We start from the raw sequence: 21,485 nt of genomic DNA, 5'->3' as shown, positions 1-21,485 counted from the left end.
TCATTTCGTAAATGAAAGTGGGCAAACTTATGACATTTGCAAAAAAAAATCAAAAAGGAAAACCCCATATTAAAAATTCAATAGAAGAAATACATTCTTATAGACTTCAAAGCCTAGCAATCACTAAACTATAAACTGCTATTGAAGAAAAAAATGTGCTTAAAGCCTATTCCCATCACACTGTTTCAAATTACTCTGGTTCTAAAGGAAAGGCTAAAAAACAGTAGTCATAAATTGACTAATTTATTAATTAATATTTGCCTTTTTAGGTTTAAACATATATTTTCCTGCCTTTTTTTGCATATAGTGGGAATGATATTTTTTATTGGAACTTCAGGTATCTCTAATTTTTATGAAAACCGCAGGTATCTGGTGATTCTTGTATTACCCATTTAAATATTAAAAGAACAGTGGCTGGCTGGCATCTTATAGGATTATAACAACTTCTGGGTAAAGTTGTATGTTTTGTTTTAAAGAGTTACTTACTTTGATACCCAATTACTTGAAATTCCATGTGCAGCAAAAATTGTAAACTGGAGCTGTTCTGTTGTCGTCCACGCTTCCTTGATGTTCCTATTACTTTGGGCACAGTTTGCAAAACTCCTACCAGAATTTGCATGGAGTCTGAGAAGATCATAAATTGCTGCAGTTAATTGGTCCAGGCTTACTTGAACAGGATTTTCCAAATTCAGTGATCCTAGATTTAAAGAAATTGTTAATATAACTCTGAAAATCCAACATTTATTGCTAAAAACTTATAGAACTTAAAGACCTACCCCTAGATGAACTCTTACTCATGTCGTCTTCTCCAGACAGTGAAGTCACCTGCATACATACATACAAATTAGTCAGAAAAACCCCATGATGTATAGAAATTAAAGGTAAAAACTAAATTAAATGCTGTATCAGGAAACCTCCCAAAAGTTTCTGCAGAATTAATAAATCCAAAAAAAAAATAAAATGCAAAAAGTGAAAACCCCAAACCAAATAAACACATGATTTTTAGTATCAAGAAGATCAGAATAACTGAAAATTAGTGCAAAATACAGAAACTCAACAAAATCTGCCTCATTAAATCAATCTAGTAATTAAGATTTGAAAATACACTATTATGATACTTTATATTCCATTTAGTTGCTTTATTATTGGTATAATAAAGAATATCCTTAATGTGGAGTGCCTGGGGGGTGCAGCTGGTTGAGTATCCAACTCTTGGTTTCGGCTCATGTTGTGATCTTAGGGTCGTGAGACCAAACCCCAAGTCGGGCTCTGCACTCAGTGCAGTCTGCTGGAATCCTGTCTGCCTCTGTCCCTCCTCTGCCTATAAGTAAGTAAAGTAAGTAAAGAAAAGAAAGAAAGAGGGATCCCTGGGTGGCTCGGCAGTTTGGCGTCTGCCTTCAGCCCAGGCGTGATCCTGGAGTCCCGGGATGGAGTCCCACACTGGGCTCCCTGCATGGAGTCTGCTTCTCCCTCTGCCTGTGTCTCTGCCTCTCTCTCTCTTTCTGTGTCTCCCATGAATAAAATCTTTAAAACAAACAAAAACAAAAATCCCCATGGAAATACAGAGAGAGCTTTTACTAAAAGCAACAGTATGACATCAAGAAAGGACTCCCAACTTGATTGTTTCTGAGGTAATAAGTCACTTGATTGTTCCTGAGGTAGTAAGTCACTATGATGAGGCTTCTGAATATTTTCAATAGGAAGAGGTATCACCAAAGTAGAGCTTCCCCTCTGGGCAATCATGGAGATGTCCATCAGAAGGACAAATGGTAACTACTACCACCCAGGTTCTGAAGCTCAGTATCCACCCTGAACCCTCCAACCAACTTGTTTATGCCACAATTCCTCTTCCACACATAAAAGTTTGACATCCATGTTTTCAATATCAACTCTCATGAAGCTTTTCCAAGGCAGCCCCTCTTAAGAATTCCCAACTTTAGGGATGCTGGGTGGCTTAGCGGTTGAGCATCTGCCTTTGGCTCAGGGTGTGATCCCGGTCTGGGGATTGAGTCCCACATCCCACATCAGGCTCCCTGTGAGAAGCCCGCTTCTCCCTCTGCCTGTCTCTGCTTCTCTCTGAGTCTCTCATTAATAAATAAATAAAATCTTAAAAAAAAGAATTCCCAACTTTACCAAGTAAGTTATCAAATCAACTCAAAAGTGATAGCCAAGGTTAAAATTATAACACTTTGTTGAGAAGAAGCAAAAATCTCCCAGCTTAAGTGATAAGATACTCATCTAAATACATATTTATATTTAATAAGATGCTAACTACTAAAAAAATACTCACATCAGCACTGTTACTCCTCGGAAGATTAACTGCTCTCTTTAGCTTCTTTACGGATTCTGTAATAGCAAGAGTCTCTACACCATCTAAAGCGCTACAGATTTTTCTTACAGCTTTAATCACTTGATCAACTGCTCGGTGCTGGTTCTTTAAAATAAAAAGTAAAACACACATAAGTATGAAGAATCTAAAGGATCTGTTTCAGAGATGAAGTCAGAAACTTAGACATTTTAGATTTGCTTAAGAACAGATATCCTTGGGGATCCCCGGGTGGCTCAGCAGTTTAGCGCCTGCCTTCAGCTCAGGGTATGATCCCACTCTCTGCCTGTGTCTCTGTCTCTCTTTCTCTCTCTCTGTGTCTCTCATGAATAAATAAATAAAACCTTTAAAAAAAATTAATAAATAAAAGAACACATATCCTTTGCTCTAGTTTATTTTGAATAGGAAAGATTGGGTCTGATTTTCACTTTGCTTGAGACAAAATTATTCATATACAAATGCCATTAATTTCATATTAAAATAACTAATAAACTACTAACAAATTACTAAGTCATTTAAAAAACTGGAGTTATTTTTTATTCTGATTTGGGATTAAGCTCCACATTAAAAATACCAATCCTGCCTGCCAAAAATCTGGTATCCAAAACCAAGTTCTTCAGAGGTTGGCCACATATTAACACCATTGGGCAATAGTTATGAGATCTGAGTCAACTTTTAAGCATCATTTACATCTGTACGACCATCACTTTTTAAGTTTTGTCTGATGAAAAAACTTCCTTGAGGACAATCCCTCCATAGTATTCAACCACAGTTGATTTCATCATGATTCACAAGTATACATGCACAAATGATTATAAAATCATTTACCTGATAGAATTATTTAAAACTCCCTCTCCAACATCATTTTAAAGTACATATCTCATTAAGAAACATTCTTACATAATGAATTAACTCATTAAACATTTATGCCAGATTTACATGCCAACTACCGTTAGAATGGGCTGAAACTTAGTACTGTACCATCCCTTAAAAATTTAAATTTTTCCACCCTTGAGGCCTGGCAACCATAAACTAAATGGTCTTTCTACCTTCATGCTTAAATGAAACCACCTCATCTTCTCAAACACCCCAGGACCCTCCAGTCTTCAGGGCCTGAGAGTCTGTTTTCCAGCTCCCCATTTCTGCTTACATAACTCATATCTCTGCTTTTACTCCTACACCTTCGTGCAAAAAATTTTCCAATTTTGAGGCTCGAGTCATTCTCCTATACTATTTCCCATCATTTATGTGCCAGTTATCAAATTATTGTCTATCAGCTCCAAAACTACACTTCTTTGCCCTACTCTGTGATACTGAAGATGGACCTATAAACATTTCTTCTTTGCCAGCCAATACAATGTTAAGTTTTGTCAACAGAGGGCACTAAAGGGACACTCACAACAGCAGAATGAAGACCCTTTCTCAGGGTTCTAGTCCTCCATTTTTTACTTCAGCAAGGCATCCCAGTGGTCCTCAAAAAGCAGTTGAGCAGTTGACCTATATCCCCAGGGCATGGTCTCCCAATCTGACAATTCTACCAAGTTTCTTCACTGTAAGCTACCTATGTGTTCCTGTGATAGCCAAACCTTCTTAGAAGAGGCTGGATTTCAGCCTAAGGTTGGACAGAAGGTTCTATCTTAAGTCCTTAGAATTCTTTCTATATATTATTCCTCAACCTAGAGTTGACAGCTGCTTTTTTACACTTATTACTTCTGGATCCCTTACAGTATGACTGGCAAACTTTTTAAAGGCCAGAAAGTACATGTGTTAGGCTTTGTGGACCATACAGTCTCTGTCACAATTTAACTCCGCTATTATGGTGTGAAAACAGATACAGATAATAGATGAATAAATGAGTTTGGCAGTGTTCCAATAAAACTATTAGGCAATAGGCCAGATTTAAGATTTAGCACGCAAGCCATAATATGTCAAACCTTGTTTTAGAATCCTCTTTTATATTTTATAATAATTAACTACCTTTTACTAATTAATGATTCTTTAAATTTCCCTCTCCAAATAACTACTATATTTTCTGTCTTCTAACTTGGCCTCTGATGGCCCGATCTGCCTTGCAATTGACATGTGGTCATTTCCCCCACTGTATGCCATATTTTTATTCTGGATATTCACTTGACTTTCTACCCTATATCTTGTAATAAGCCTCAGTTATACAAATGTTCATGTGGAAAATTCGAAGCATCTTCAACCGCAAAACTATAACCTATCAGAATCTTAACTACAATATCATACTGTGGTCACAATCTCCTTTACTCTCACACATTCATTCTGACTAAAACTAAATTTTTGAGCTCACAGACTTCTGTTCTCTCTTCTACCAGGTAGCTAAATACCTTTAAAGAAAATCTCAAAACTATACAGATTCAACATTCCCCAGTTTCAGCAGAAATCTGCATGCTAACATTACTTTTACTCATTCTTGGTTGGTCCTCTAATCTGGAGGACAGGGTAAAATTTAACATGGATTAAAAGGTGGTAACTTGGGCAGCCCTGGTGGCGCAGTGGTTTAGCGCTGCCTGCGGCTCAGGGCGTGATCCTGGAGACCCTTGATAGAGTCCCACGTCAGGCTCTCTGTATGATGCCTGTTCTCTCTCTGCCTGTGTCTCTGCCTCTCTGTCTCTATGAATAAATAAATAAAATCTTAAAAAAAAAAAAAAAAAGAAAACAAAAGGTGGTAACTTATGTCTGGGTATCTCTAGTGCCCTTTTTCAACCTTCCGGTCATACTCTGTACTCTATTACAGAAGTACATATATTTCCATATATGTATCACACCTGTGTACTTTTCTCCACATACCCTTCCCAACTATCTTCTAGCTAACCCATACTGTTGACTTTGCTCAAGCAACCTCCCTTCTTAGAGGTTTCCATGAACTCCAAAGTTGGAAGAGGTACTCTTCTTTGATCTTCCAAAGAACCCAATGCATACCACTATACTACATTTACTATACATTATATCGAAATTTTGTTTAAATCCATCACTAGTTTTAAGTTTCTTGTAGGTGGGCACTAGGTCATTCATTTCATAACTCCAACATCTAGCATATCATTAACATTCAATTAATGCTTTTTTAAATGAACTGAAGGCTCCTCTTACTAATAAAGCAGAAGTGAGGTGAAGCACTGATTCATGGAATATTGAGAATTTTTGTTAACAAGATGGGTCAGAAAACAAGTCATCAAACATCAACATCAAGAATATAGTTAAAAAAAAAAAGAATATAGTTTAAATTGTCCTAAAATATTTCATCCAACACCACACTAATATTTAAGATAGAACAAGACAAGAAGCCTTAAGTCATCATGCAAAAATGTGAATTAAGACTTACTTCAATTTGAAGAGCCAGTTCCACTTGGTTGTGATAAGAATCTAAAAGTTCTTCAACAGGGTATCTGAAATAAAGAGCAGTTACTGTGACTGAAGGATACTACACAAAAATGACTGTTTTGTTCACCAAAATAAAGGTATTCACATCCAAAAGCAAAGTTTGAAAACCTGGAATTAATACTTTAGATGCCACACCTTGTTATGACTTCTTTATAAGGTTTTTCCATTTGATGCAGGTGTTTGTTTAAATCCACAGCTGTTTTATCATCTTCTGCCTAAAAAATATATATATATATATACACACATTTACCAAAAAAATCCATTCTTTGGTCAGTCTTTTTTTTTTTTTTTTTAAGATTTCATTTATTGGGGCACTTGGGTGGCTCAGTGGTTGAGCATCTGCCTTTGGCTCAGGTCATGATTCCGGGGTCCTGGGATAAAGTCCCCCATCAAGCTCCCCACAGGGAGTCTCCTTCTCCCTCTGCCTATATCTCTCTGCCTCTGGGTCTCTCATGAATAAATTTTTTAAAATCTTAAAAAATTTGTTTATTTGACAGAGAATGAGAGAGGGAGTGAGCAAAGCAGATTGGAGCGGCAGGCAGAGGGAGAGGGAGAAGCAGGCTCCCTGCCAAGCAGAAAGCCTGACTCAGGGCTTGATCCCAGGACCCTAGGATCATGACCTGAGCTGAAGGCAGATGACCAACTGAGCCACCCAGGTGCCCCCACTTTTTGGTCTTTCATATGAGTTAAGTGTATGATAAATTCTTGAAACTAAAGTGATTTTCAAAATAGAGGCTAATATATTATTGGAATTAAATACTATTTATAACTGAGTCAAGAAAAAAGTAAATCAATATTCTGAAAATTTTGTTTTATAAATAAAAAAATAATGCTTTTTTTCCCTTTTTAAAATATTTTTTTATTTGAGAGAGAAAGTGAGTCAGAGAGAGAGAAGGAGCAGGGAGAAGGTCAAAGGGAGAGGGAGAAGCAGGCTCCCCACTGAGCAGGGAACCTGACATAGAGCTTGATCCCAGGATTTTGGGATCATGATCTGAGCCAAATGCAGACACTTAACCAACTGAGCCACCCAGGCTCCCCAAAACATAAATGTTTTTAAGTGTAGTTATTTCTGTTCTATAAGGAAAGAATAGAGAACTTTAAAATACAAAACAACTTTTTATATTTTAAGATTTTGTTTATTTATTTGAGAGAGAATGTGCAAGAAAGAGAGAGACAGAGCAAGCACAAATGAGGAGAGAGGCAGAGGGAGAGGGAGAAGCAGACTCCCTGCTAAGCAGGGAGCCAACTCAGGGCTCGATCCCAGGACTCCCAAGATCATGACTAAGCCAGACACAGATGCTTGACTGAGACATCAGGCACCCCAAAACAAAACACTATTTTTTTTAAAGACTTTATTTATTTATTCATGAGAAACATGGAGAGAGGGAGGGAGCAGAGACAGAGGCAGAGGGAGAAGCAGGCTCCATGCAGGGAGGATCACGCCCTGGGCTGAAGGTGGCGCTAAACTGCTGAGCCACCTGGGCAGCCTACAAAACACTTTTAAAGATGGCTGATAACCGGGCAGCCCGGGATTGAGTCCCATGTCGGGCTCCCTGCGTGGAGCCTGCTTCTCCTTCTGCCTGTGTCTCTGCCTCTCTCTCTCTCTGTGACTCTCATGAATAAATAAATAAAATCTTAAAAAAAAAAAAAAAGATGGCTGATAACCATATGAAAATGAAGGTGGGAGGCGCCTGGGTGGCTCAGTCAGTTAAGCATCTGCCTTCAGCTCAGATCACGATCCCATGGTCCCAGGACTGAGCCCCACATTGGGCTCCTTACTCAGCAGGGAACCTGCTTCTCCCTCTCTCTCTGCCACTCTGCCCACTTGTGTTCTCCCTCCTCCTCACTCTCAAATATATAAATAAAAAATCTTAAAAAAAAAATGAAGGTGGGATTGGATCAGATAGCAAAGAGATCATCTCAATGTCTGCATTATTTTTCTAATGATAATCAAATTTCCCCCAACCTTACCCTCAAAAAACAAGGTACCGGTCTCTTCTACTTTAAGTCTTTACTATGCAAATATACTCGAAAACATCATTTCTTAAGAAACTGAAAAGAGAAGTTACTACTGATTGCTAAAATGTACTGAATTTTGTGAAATAGTTTTCACCCAAGTGAAATAAATTCTATGAAACCTAAGAGCAAAACCTAAAAAAATAAAGAGAAAGAAATGACTTTTGCATCCAAAGTTCTATCAAATAAAGAATAATTTTCTTTAAAGATTAAAATTTGGGATGCCTGGGTGGCCCAGTGGTTGAGTGCCTGCCTTCGGCCGAGGGTGTGATCCTGAAGTCCTGAGATCGAGTCCCACAATGGGCTCCCTGCATGGAGCCTGCTTTTCTCCCTCTGCCTGTGTCTCTGCCTCTCTCTCTCTCTGTGCTTCTAATGAATCAAAAAATACATTTGGTGCAGAATAATGTATTTTTCTCAGTTTAATGTAAAAGTCAGTATGGATCTTTTTTCCCCCAAGCCATACTTATTATTCAAGATCTTTCCTCCTTCATTTCTCTTTGACTGACTGTAATATTTTCATTCTTGTGTAAAACCATTACAAATCAAATTTTTATTTCCTCCACTTTGATTTTCAAATATGCTTCCAGCTCTGAGGAGTATGCTACCTAAGATTCCATGATTGAAAAGCTCCTCCCATCTGCTGAAAACCCTTGTGAATAGAATTAGTTCATTCTAATCATTAATCCATTCACCAGTCCAACCCAGAAATCTTGGAGAATGTACAAACTGCAAATTGGCTAATTAGCAGAATTACTCAGATTCAACTAAATGCAATTCAGTTATAAGGTACATACTTACTGTTCGGGCCAAATTTTGGCACATTGCGCTGAAGGTCAAAAGTTGTAGTTTAATCTCCGTGTCCCATTTTCGGCAGTTTTGAATATGTTCATGACTTCCAAGGCAATGATTACTATTAAAATATATTAATTATCAATCAGTGTTATTCTCAAACAAGAAATTATAGAGGTAAGAGTAAAATATAACTTGTATCTGCTTCAAAAATGAAGAGAATGGTAAAATGTAGAGACGGTTTTTTAACTAAGTTGGGCATTTAAATAAAAGAATATATTCTATGTGAGAAGAGTCACAGCAAAGAAGATGAAGATGAAAAAAGAAAAAGAATAAGAATAAGAAGGACAGGGCATTTCAAGTAGCCTAAAATAACAAAAATCTATAAAATAACTAGACTAAAAGCTAGACAAAAATTACCTGGTTCAGAAAAAAAATTCATTATAATGATTATTTCAGACAATTAAAAGGAAGTCACAGCTGACCACTGTGTGAAAATACTGCACGCTACAAAAGGAAAATGGAGTCTATAATGATGTGACTATTGACTCTTAGCAGAAAGAAAAACCCATTAAATTCACTTATCAACCAATTACCCACCATTTTCCCATTTAAGACTATAAGCTTATGGGCAAGCTTAACTCTGAAAACCTCCACTGTCTTAGACATGTCTTAAGACAGAGTATATCTCAATATAAGCTTATTGATCCAATGAATCAATTAAGTAGGACCTAATGTATTCTTGGATTACAAACTTAACTTGAGATTTTTCCAATTTAACCCCTTAAAAATGAAATTTCCAAAGATGTTGCCCAATAGTTAAATGAATACTTACTTTTGCAGCACTTCCTCTTGTCCACAAACTTTCAGAACATAGCTGCCAACATCTACTTGATTCAAGTCATCATGTACCCAGCAAAGGGCTTGCATTATAATGATTTCTACAGTAGAACTCACTGTAAAGAGACATCATTTAATTTTGCTCATTTCACTCTATATAGTTATTGAGAATGTAATTCTTATCATCTAAGAAAGCACTATACAATAGAAATATAATGTAGGTCATATACAGAATTTATGATTTTCTACTAGTCAGATTGAAAAAAGTAAAAAGAAACAGGTGAAGCTAATTTCTACATGTTTTATTTATCCTAACAAATCCAGAATATCATTGTAACCTATAACCAGCATTTTAAAATTACAAATGAGACATCTTATTTCTTTTCAAACTGGGTCTTTGAAATCCACAATGTATTTTACACCTATAGCACATCTCATTCTGTATTAGCCACATTTCAAGTATTCAATAGCCACATGGGGCTAAGGGTTACTATATTAGATAGGGTAGATGTAACCCAAGAAAGTCACTTCCCTATTACAGACTTCTCCAAAAAGGATGATATGTAGCAGTGTCTAACAGACAATGACTTAAATCATAAGGAAAAAAATATGTATCATCATTTTAAATGTTTGACATGTTCCCGGTAAATATTTTCCAATGATGGGGATCCCTGGGTGGCGCAGCGGTTTAGCGCCTGCCTTTGGCCCAGGGTGCGGTCCTGGAGACCCGGGATCGAATCCCACATCGGGCTCCCGGTGCATGGAGCCTGCTTCTCCCTCTGCCTGTGTCTCTGCCTCTCTCTCTCTCTCTCTCTCTCTCTCTGTGTGACTATCATAAATAAATAAAAATTTACAAAAAAAAAAATTAAAAAAAAATATTTTCCAATGATGAATAAAAATATAACAAGTAGGAAGTATTGTTCAATTACTGTTCTTGAAAACAGCTAGATACTAAGATTATAACAGATTAAAAATTAAAATAAACTTTTAAAGTAATCTACTTCTAAGAGCTCCAATGTTCAATTCAGAAGACAATTATTCAGTTCAGACTTCACAAAAATCAACAGCTTGGTAGAAAAGGCAATAAAATATCTAATGCAATGGGTAAATTTCTGAATACCCAAATATATGGTAACATTCATCATTTGGACACATATCTACCATAAAATGGTTAAGTTTATTAACAGAGATGTATATTATAAATGTGCACATTTATGAAGAACCAAAGGATAAGCATTTGAGATATTTTCTCAAAAAGTAATCATATCTTGATATAATAAGTCAAAATTTAATACCAATTAAAACATTTGCCACATATCGATGTTTACTAGTTCTATCAAGGAGCCTACTGACCTTTCTGTCCTTCAGTTTTAATATTAATTCTCAAAGTGTGTGGGTTTTAAATAATTCCCCAGATAAAAATTTAAAGTATGTTTCATAAGAATAAAGAACAGTTCTTCCTTTAGAAACTAAAAGAATGATTGTTATAGTTGGCTAACAGTTTTGTTTCAGATTTATATTTTTTCAAAGAGAACTGAAAAGTGCAAACAGACAAAGAAAAGTATCCAAATACTAGACATATTCCTAATTATAACCATTATGGGAAAAAAAGGGCATCATTTTTAGGTCAAACTATTATAGAAATATAGGCTCTTATTCTACTTTTGGAATCCCATTAAAACAATATACATTAAGAGAATCAATGAACTATGACAAAAAATTTCCTGTAGACATTAAGATACATTTCTAGAAAGGATATCCGCATCAAATTTGGAAGACAGAGTTAGAACCAATGGAGAATTATCTTCTCTTTAGAGGAGCTTATTAGCAAGATACCTTCAATTTCAGTTTCACTGACAGCTCTTTATAAATAAGCATTCTTCTTGCCATAAAATGAAAAGAAGAATAAAAAAAAGAATTGGACTATAATTAGCCTTTCAATCTCATGCTTTGGGACCTTGGCCAAGAGCCACCAATTAACCAAAATTACTCAGCATTTTCAAAGAAATATGTAGTAATAAATGTAAACTGTTTTCCCACTAGTCCTAACCAGAAATTTATCCAAATGAATGCCAATTTTTTGAAAAGGATAACTAATGAATGTTAAGTATTTTACTACACACACAGAAAAAAAATTTTTAAAGAATATCTAATGATAACAGGGTCAAGAATGATTAAAATTAACATATGAAGCATTTCTCCCTAATCAGAGCAAAACAAGATGGTTGGGGGACTATAAACCTACCATCACATGTAAAAGTAACTGGTAGTTGAAATCCTTCAATTTCAATGGAGACCTTCACGCTAGCATTTTCTCCACATATGTTTCTTTGTACTGTAACTGGACTTAACAAATAGCCTGGATTTGTGCAGTGATTGGTATATGGAAACTTGGTCTTCAATCTGTTCACAAGAAAGAAGAAATCAAATTTTTGTTTTAAAAGCTGCATTTGAGAGCCCTAAACAAAGCTTTGCATGCTTACAGCCATTCAATTCTGTGTCTTTGTTCAATTCTAGAGCAGCTCATGAGAACCATAATGAATGGAGCCCAGTTAAACTCCAAACACCAGCATTTGCCTCTTAGATAAAAGGAATCCAAGAAAAGAGATTAAGTACTGCCAGGATATCTTTGGTAACATTATCAACATTAGCCAGGCACACACTGAATACATGGCATTAAATGAGGTTTCCTGCATCAGATTTTTTTTTGCTATACAACATAATTATACAAAATGTACACTTCTAATAAATCCACTGAGAATACAGGGAAAGTAACCCGCAATTGCCAGAGGGCTAAAAAGTTTGTTGTCTTTTAAAGACCTTTTTCTGCTGGGTATTATGCTATATGTTGGCAAATTGATTTCAAATAAATATAAAAAATTAAAAAATAAAAATCTTTTTCTTAGAGCCTTTTTCCTATATTTAGGGGGGAGGGTTGTTAGACAACAATTTAAAAAAGAACCATTATCAATTTTTACAGTGCTATGGGCCTTTATTCTCTCAGTGATTCTAAAGCTTAGGGAATGACAAGAATTCCCTGTGAAGGTATTCACAGGAACAACATAGTTTTTTGTTTGTTTGTTTGTTTGTTTTTTAAGATTTTATTTATTCATTCATGAGAGACAGAGAGAGAGGAGGGCGGCAGAGATATAGACAGAGGGAGAAGCAGGCTCCATGCAGGGAGCCCGACGTGGGACTCGATCCTGGGTCTCCAGGCTCATGCCCTGGGCCGAAGATGGGCACTAAAACCACTGAGCCACCCAGGAATCCCCAGAACAACATAGTTTATTTATTTTTAAATTTATGTATTTGAGAGAGAGAGAGAAAGAGACCGTGCGAGCGAAAGAGCAAACATTAGTAGGGGGAGGGGCAGAGAGATGGAGAAGTAGGCTCCCCACTGAGCAGGGAACCTGACACAGGACTCCAGGAGCATGACCCAAGCTGAAGGTAGATGCTCAACCTATTAAGCCACCCGGGCAGTCTGAATAACATAGTTTAAACTGAAATACATGAGTATGGTATACATGGCTCTTCTTCAGACAGCACTTTTGTTATCAGAAGACAAAGGGAGGACGCCTGGGTGGCTCAGTGGTTGAGTGTCTGCCTTTGGCTCAGGTCGTGATCCTGGGGTCCTGAGATCGAGTCCTGCATCGGGCTCCCTGCATGGAGCCTGCTTCTCACTCTGCCCATGTTTCTGCTTCCCTCTGTGTCTCTCATGAATAAATAAATAAAATCTTAAAAAAAAGAAGACAAAGGAAAATTTGATGCCTTAAACTTGTAGCCTTCCATTAACTGAGTTTTTCTGGAGGTTAGAAAACAAGACGCAATCCACCTGTCTGATTTTCATAAGAACATGAATGGAATGAACACTTTAAGTATTGTGTATTTGCTTCTGTAGACATTAAAATCATCAAGTCATAGGAATAGAATAAAATAGTTTGAATTGACAAAAAGAAAAGATTCGGGAGAAGGGCTCCCTGGAGGACTCAGCTGCTTAAGTGTCTAATTATTGGTTTTGGCTCAGGTCCTGATCTCAGGGTCCTAAGACTGAGCCCCCTAACTGACTGACTCCACATCCAGCATGGAGTCTGCTTGAGATTCTGCCCCTCTTCCTCTCCCTCCCCTTCTACCCTTCTCCCTGCTTGCTTGTGCTCTCTTTCTAAAATAAACAAAATCTTGAGAGAAAGAGAGAAAGAGAGAGAGAAAGAGAGAAAGAGAGAAAAGAAAGAAAGAAAGAAAGAAAGAAAGAAAGAAAGAAAGAAAGAAAGAAAGAGAACGAAAGAAAGAAAGGGGGGGGGTTGTTGTTCAGGAGAGGCAGCAAATATAACTGTGCACAAAGAGTCAGACAACCTAAATTTAAATCCTAATTTTACTACTTACTAGCCTTGTGACTGTAGGCAAGTTATTGAATCTCCTTGTTGCTTCCAGCTTCCTCTTCTATAAATTGAGGATACTACCACTACTGACTTCATAGGGTTGTTGTAAGAATTATGTGAACTAACTTTACAAAGCCTTCAGAGTAGTGCCTAGTAACAGAGGTGTTATAAGCATCTTGTCAAATAAATGAATAAATGAATTAAAAAACCTGAGTTCTGTACTGTGGTCTTAAGTACCACAAAAGATCCAATATTAAAAAGAAGAAATGAAAGGGACACCTGGGTGGCTCAGCGGTTGGGCCTCTGACTTTGGCTCAGGGCATGATCCTGGAGTCCTGGGATTGAGACCTGCATCGGGTTCCCTGCATGGAGCCTGCTTCTCCCTCTGCCTATGTCTCTGCCTCTCTTCCCCTGTCCCTCTCTCAAATAAATAAAATCTTAAAAAAAAAAAAGGAAGAAAGGTAATTTTTAAAAACTAGTACAAGGATCCCTGGGTGGCGCAGCGGTTTGGCGCCTGCCTTTGGCCCAGGGCGCGATCCCGGAGACCCGGGATCGAATCTGACATCGGGCTCCCGGTGCATGGAGCCTGCTTCTCCCTCTGCCTGTGTCTCTGCCTCTCTCTCTCTGTAACTATCATAAATAAATAAAAATTTAAAAAAAAATTAAAAAATATTTAAAAAATAAAAACAATAAAAACTAGTACAATTATTAAACTTCTATCGATATTAGAAATGCACCATTATATCTTCAGATATTTGACTGTTGTCAAGCTTACCCCTCCACAATATAATGCCAAGACCTTCATAGGACTTTGCCTAAGATTCTTGCTTCTCACTTATTTACTAGGTATTCTAAAATAGATGCTCACAGAAAATCATGTATTAACTAATACATGAAATAGTATAGAATTTTGTCTATAACCAAGCAAGACTTCGAGTTTCAGAAATCCTTAAGCATGATGAAAGGAGGCACGCCTGGGTGGTTCAGTCAGTTAAGCATCTGCCTTCAGCTCAGGTTATAATCCTGGGGTTACTGTGGAGTCTGCTTCTCCCTCTCCTTCTCCCCTTCCTCCCTGCTCATGCTCTTTGTCTCTCTCTAAGATAGATAAAATCTTTAAAACAAAATAAAAAAAGAATGATGAAAGGACAATCAAATTCCTAATAGCTCAGAAAACAGGAATTTATTAGACAACATTGCCAGTGATAAAAGTTGTATTCAATGAACTTGACTTGGGGGAGAGGTGGGGAATCCTTCATTTCCTTTCCTTAAAGTGAGTCTTCTTACTGGGTGATATATGGAAGTACTGAATCACTATATTCTACACCTGCAACTAATATACTGTAGGTTAACTAACTGGAATTTATTTTTATTTTTTTAAATATATATATTTTTAAATTTTTATTTATTTATTATAGTCAGAGAGAGAGAGAGAGAGAGAGAGAGAGAGAGAGGCAGAGACACAGACAGAGAGAGAAGCAGGCTCCATGCACCGGGAGCCCGACGTGGGATTCGATCCCGGGTCTCCAGGATTGCGCCCTGGGCCAAAGGCAGGCGCCAAACCGCTGCGCCACCCAGGGATCCCAACTAACTGGAATTTAAATTAAAACTTTAAGAAAATGAGTCCCTTTTTTTATACAGCAATGTGAATGTACTTAGTATCACAGATTATACATGTAAAACTGGTTCAAATAGTAAATTTCACATTTTGTATGTTTTATCAAATAAAAAAAATTTTTAAATGAGTTCTATCTCTGCTTGACAGAACAGATGATAATCCAGGAAAAAAACATCCAGTAATTTGTTTCTATAAAACTGACATCTCTTTATTCTTATGGTTTTGTTTACTTTATCAAAATTGGGGAAAAACTAAGATAGTAATAGATTCTTTAAAGTTTTTTTTTTGTTTTGTTCATAACTAAACTTTTAAACATATAAAAGTAAATTAAGTTACTAAATTGAAAATTGCTAAATTATTTATTTTAAACATAACAGACCATATGAGGTATTTTTATGGACACTCCAAGTTATACAGTGGAGCTTGATGTTCTTAAGTAATTACCTATAAAGATTTTTTTTAACTCTAATTCATTTTCTTTAAAATTTCCACTTTCCTGTCATCACAAAGAAAGGCTTTGTTTGCTTGGTTTTTTTCTTTTTCCTATTTATTTATTTATTTATTTATTTATTTATTTAGAGAACTACATGAGTAGGGGAAGGGCGGAAGAGAGAATCCCAAGCAGACTCCCAGCTGAGCACATAGCCTTAGGCAGGGCAAATCCCAAAACCCATCAGATCATTACCTAATGCCAAATCAAGAGTCAGACAGTCAATGCCTGACCTAATCAGACGTCCCTTTGTTTGCTTGTTTAATGTGACTCTACAGTTCAGGAAATTTAAATCCTTCACAGTTGGTTTTCCGCCTGTGTGTTCAATATAGCTAAAGTTAGGTACAGATAGAGTCAGAAGGACTGGAAAAGAGACAAAAATGAGAGTTTTAAAAGGTAAAAATAAAAATTAGAGAAGTCAGTATTGTTTAGAACAAAATTAACTAAATGCAGAGGTGAAATCCTTGAAAACTTACATAGAGTCCTAGGGGTCAAGACACTACTGTAGGGACGCCTGGGTGGCTCAGCAGTTGACTGCCTTTGGCTCAGGGTGTGATCCCAGAGTCCTGGGATCCAGTCCCACATCAGGCTTCCTACATGGAGCCTGCTTCTCCCTCTGCCTATGTCTTTGCCTCTCTCTCTGTGTCTCTCATGAATAAAAAAATAAAATCTTAAAAAAAATGACACTATTGTAGCATATAAATAGTAGAACTGAACTATATAGGAAAAAAAGAAACTAGAAGGCTATTTAGAACAGCTAGGGTAAAGTATAGTTTGTCATCCTATCCTCCTAAGAAACCAGCAAAAATGTTGGCAACTAATATTCTTCTAAGAACTTCCTCTGGAACTATATTAACTAGCAGATAGAGCAAGCTTTGTCAATTATGGTAAGTGGGAACGGAAAGAAAATAAGAATTAAAATGCAGTCATAAAGAAATGTCCTGAATCACAGCATTATAGTCCTTTAAACTAAAAGAGACTCTTGATATCACTAGTCCAACTCCCTAATTTCACAAACAAAAAAGGCTTAGAATCAGCCATGTATCAGTCTGTTATACAAGTAATTTTAATTGTAAACAAATATCCTGGCAAATCTTTCAAGACGGAGTTAAAATGATTAAAAGAATCACCTCAGGAGATTTCAAAAAGTAAAGAGTTGGCTATCTAAGAGCATAAATACTTGTTTAAAAATTCCAGTGCAATGGGATCCCTGGGTGGCGCAGCGGTTTAGCGCCTGCCTTTGGCCCAGGGTGCGATCCTGGAGACCCGGGATCGAATCCCACGTCGGGCTCCCGGTGCATGGAGCCTGCTTCTCCCTCTGCCTGTGTCTCTGCCTCTCTCTCTCTCTCTCTGTGACTATCATAAATAAATAAAAATTAAAAAAATATATAAAAAAAAATAAAAAAATAAAAATTCCAGTGCAGAGGGACGCCTGGGTGGCTCAGTGGTTGAGCATCTGCCTTCAGTGCACGGCATGATCCCAGGGTCCTGGGATCGAGTCCCACATTGGGTTCCCCCGGGAAGTATGCTTCTCTCTCTGTGTCTCTCATGAATAAATAAATAAAATCTTTAAAAAAAAAAACTCCAGTGCAGAAATGAACATACTGGAAAAAACAGAGCCATTAATTTCTTCAAGGGACATCTCCTGACCCCAGTCTCCAAAGTCACAGAGAAAGGAGAGGAGTCTAAAATATGGCTTCAAAAAAAAAAAAAATATATATATATATGGCTTCAAAAACAGCTCTGCTTTTCACTTCTCTGAAATATTTGTTGCAATCACCCTCTACTAATGGAAATAAAATTATAAAAAGAAGTCATTTCTCTCTTTAGTTCATCTGGGGTTTCAGATTGCATAAACTATTTTGTGTGTATGTGTGCATGCACAAATGTACATAACTAAAAATAATCATTTTAGCTTAGTGGCAGAATCCATGTAAATAACTCTACGACTCAAATGGGGGAGAAAAGGTAGATCTTAGCTTAATTTCTCAACTTGCAAAGCTTAAATGCAATAGTCACTCAACACAGTCTAAGAGAAAGCATACAGGGCTTGTTTAGAGAGAAAACTGAAGGAACTAGATAAACATATGGCAAATTATTTTCCACACACACATATGGTATAATGACATAAAGGCATCAGTAATTTCTAATACATGTAATTTGCATACTAAGACATCTAAATGTCTCTTCTATCTTAAATGACTACTGAAATACAGATCTTAAAAATCCAGTTAAGGGCAGCCTGGGTGGCTCAGCGGTTTGGCCCACCTTCAGCCCAGCTCCCTGCATGGAGCCTGCTTCTCCCTCTGCCTGTGTCTCTGCACCCCCCCACCCCCCGTATCTGTCATGTACAAATAAATAAATAAATAAAATCTTAAAAAAAAAAAACAATTAAGAGTAACCTTTGCAGGAAAGAAAAGTGATCTACTGACATTTTTCTCCTTTTTCTCCCCTAAGGCATTCTGAAGAAAAGAAATGCTGGCTAAAAGGTAACAAAGAGGGCAGCCGGGGTGGCTCAGCAGTTTAGCGCTGCCTTCAGCCCAGGGTGTGATCCTGGAGACCCGGGATGGAATCCCACATGGGGCTCTCTGCATGGAGCCTGCTTCTCCCTCTGCCTGTGTCTCTGCCTCTGTGTGTGTGTGTGTGTGTGTGTGTGTGTGTGTGTGTCTCATGAATAAATAAATAAAATCTTATAAAAAAAAAAAAAAACCGGTAACAGGGCAGCCCCAGTGGCTCAGCGGTTTAGCGCCACCTTCAGCCCAGGGTGTGATCCTGGAGGCCCGGGATGGAGTCCCACATCAGGCTCCCTGCATGGGGCCTGCCTCTCCCTCTCCCTCTGTCTGTGCTCTCTCTCTCTCTCTGTGTCTCTCATGAATAAATAAAATATTTTTTAAAAAAGGTAACAAAGAATTTTAATGAAATATTACCAAGAGTCTAGAAAACCTAGTTAATAAGCCCCTTATATATAAAAATGACATATATACTTTAAAAATGATCTGAGAACTCCAAACTCTGCTTTGATTAAAGCAGACAACACTGGGGAAAATACTGAATTCAGAATAAATCCCTCAGTGGTGATATACTTTCTTTTGAGAACAGACTTCAATCCCTTGGCCACAATGGTTGTTCTACTCTTTCTTTCCGTGGTATTTTCCTATCTGGTGCTGGCCAAGAGGACTCCCTTTCCTCTCCGATAGCAAGATGATTAAAATATGTGAGGCGAATGTGATAACCACTACAGTAGAGAAACTGACCTAGACCATTAGAATATGAAGTCTAAGCTATCAGTGGCTATATTCTCTGCCTTCGAAACCCCATCTGCAGTAATAAAAAATGAAGCCAACATGCATGGAGAAAGGGCAGGAAGAAGGAAAGGATGAAAATGGGAAAGGGAAGTCTAAAGGGAGGAGAGGTCAACTAAAATATGTGAATTCCTAGATCTTGCTGTCACTGAGTTCTGCTCCATCCTTCCTCTTTTGGCTATAGGGGTTTGAGAGTCAAAACATAACTATTCTTAATTTAAGCTAGTTTAAAATGGGTTTCTAGCACTCACAACAGAAGTCCTGAATGAATACAGTGATATAATGAAGAGAAAACACACTGAATCAGAAGCAAAGGAGACCTGGCTCTGCTGTTGGCTAAGTAAATTTTAGTAGATAACTTCTCTCAGTTCCCCCCTAACTAAAGATTTTATTTACTTATTCATGAGAGACAGAGAGGGAGTCACATAGGTAGAGGGAGAAGCAGGCTCATTGGGGAGCCCAATGTGGGACTCCATCCCAGGACCCTGGGATCACACCCTGAGCTGAAGGTAGACGCTCAACCATTGAGCCACTCAGGCATCCCCTCTATTCATTCATCTATAAGAAATATTAGGGCACTTCGGTGGCTCAGCGGTTGGGCATCTGCCTTTGGCTCAGGTCATGATCCTGGGGTCCCGCACTGGGCTCCCCACGGGGAATCTGCTTTTCTGCCGATGTCTCTGCCTCTCTCATGAATAAATAAATAAAATCTTAAAAAAAAAAAAAGAGTATTAGACACATTTAAGATAAAAAATATTTCTATTTCAAATATTTTAAAAGAATATTTCTAATATTTCTAAAAATATATTTGCCCTGTAATCTTGCTTGTTTTAATAGCATCTCTTAAATAACAAAGACAGTATTTTGAATGCCAGAAAGTTTACAACATATTAAGTCTCCCTAAAACAAAAACAGGTATTTTCTAAGTAAACCAAAACTTATATATGTTTAAGCCATATTTTTAATGGTTAACAGGGAAATTAACTGTCTGACTTCATTTTTTTCTTCTAAATACTCACAAACTAAACAGGAATACAAGTTCAACTGCAGATGGCGTTAATGCACTAGTTAAGTCTCGAAATATTAGCCACAGGGAGAAAAATCACTAAAATTTAAAAATTTTTAGAATTATTAGTACTAAGCTTGTTTTCAAGTTAACTTTTTAAAGGCAAGTATTTAATAAAAAATAATCTTTAATTTATAAAGAAAAATTCCTTACTTTGTAATGGACTGACAAAAAGCTGCCACCTCCTCATTCTGTACTTCAATTTCTTGTAGAAGAGAACTTCCAGTTGACAAACTACTGGTCCCATTTGGGTCTTTCTGTAATCAAAAAAATGTTTTTATTTTAAAAGTAAAAGATCTCCAAATGTTAAATAGCTGCACAGTACAAACACATTTTTACAAAAGTATGTACAAAGATATGGAGGGAAAATAAATCATATCAGTAACAAAGTTCTAAATTACAGATTTCTATCTCTGTGAAAGTAATACAAGCTAAGCCTTGAAGTTCATTAGTTTTACTTGCTCAAAAATAGGCTGTAATTTGCATCAATCAATAAGAACAGAATGCTAAAGATATTTCCATTCAAAATCTTTGTGATTTTGGAAATCACAAAAACTTTGGAAAAGAAGAAAAAAGAAATCACAAAAACTTTGGAAAGTTAACAGCCAAATAAAATTAAAGGACTACTCTCTGTTTTTAAAAAAGTGAAGAAGAGGGCAGCCCTGGTGGCTCAATGGTTTAGCGCCGCCTTCAGCCCGGGTGTGATCCTGGAGACCTGGGATTGAGTCCCATATCAGGTTCCCTGCATGGAGCCTGCTTCTCCCTCTGCCTGTGTCTCTGCCTCTCTCTCTGTGTCTCTCAGGAATAAGTAAATAAAATCTTTAAAAATAAATAAAATAAATAAAAATAAAAAAGTGAGGATATCAAGCCCATTTGGGACTCCTCTAGTAACCAGGAATATTACGTTTTCAACTTTGACCCCAAATTCCAAGGAAGCAGCTGGTTCTTCATGTAAGAGAATGAGTGTTAGGAGTTAGCAGGTATTTTCCATGTTAATAAACTTTTTAAAAAAGATTTTATTTAGAGAGGCACACACAGAGAGGCAGAGACACAAGCAGAGGGAGAAGCAGGCTCCATGCAGGGAGCCTGACGTGGGACTCGATCCCAGGACTCCAGGATCATGCCCTGGGCTGAAGGCAGATGCTCAAAATGCTGAGCCACCCAGGCGTCCCTATGTTGACAAACTTATGCAAACATCCTAACAGACCTTCAAAAGTTAAGTTTATGTGTGAACAAACTTTGTGTGCAATATTTTAATGA

At 37.2% G+C, this 21,485-nt stretch overlaps 1 protein-coding gene across 5 annotated transcripts in view; it reads right to left on the bottom strand.

Annotated features, from left to right (window-relative positions):
• The window catches only part of PIK3C2A (phosphatidylinositol-4-phosphate 3-kinase catalytic subunit type 2 alpha), a 173,745-nt gene that overhangs the window by 45,032 nt on the left and 107,228 nt on the right, over positions 1-21,485 (bottom strand). For all 5 annotated transcript variants that reach the window (XM_072793894.1, XM_072793893.1, XM_072793897.1 and 2 more), the window contains 9 exons: positions 20,379-20,482; positions 11,622-11,779; positions 9,372-9,492; positions 8,546-8,657; positions 5,867-5,946; positions 5,673-5,736; positions 2,291-2,434; positions 777-825; positions 487-697 (listed from right to left, as the gene is read on the bottom strand). In XM_072793894.1, coding sequence (XP_072649995.1) covers positions 487-697; positions 777-825; positions 2,291-2,434; positions 5,673-5,736; positions 5,867-5,946; positions 8,546-8,657; positions 9,372-9,492; positions 11,622-11,779; positions 20,379-20,482 — 1,043 coding nt within the window. The remainder of the gene's footprint in view (positions 1-486; positions 698-776; positions 826-2,290; positions 2,435-5,672; positions 5,737-5,866; positions 5,947-8,545; positions 8,658-9,371; positions 9,493-11,621; positions 11,780-20,378; positions 20,483-21,485) is intronic.

This window comes from Canis lupus, chromosome 23, assembly GCF_048164855.1.
Source record: "Canis lupus baileyi chromosome 23, mCanLup2.hap1, whole genome shotgun sequence".
Lineage (NCBI taxonomy): Eukaryota > Metazoa > Chordata > Mammalia > Carnivora > Canidae > Canis > Canis lupus.
Note: the sequence above shows the minus strand (reverse complement) of the source record. Positions and strands in the feature narration are given on the sequence as shown.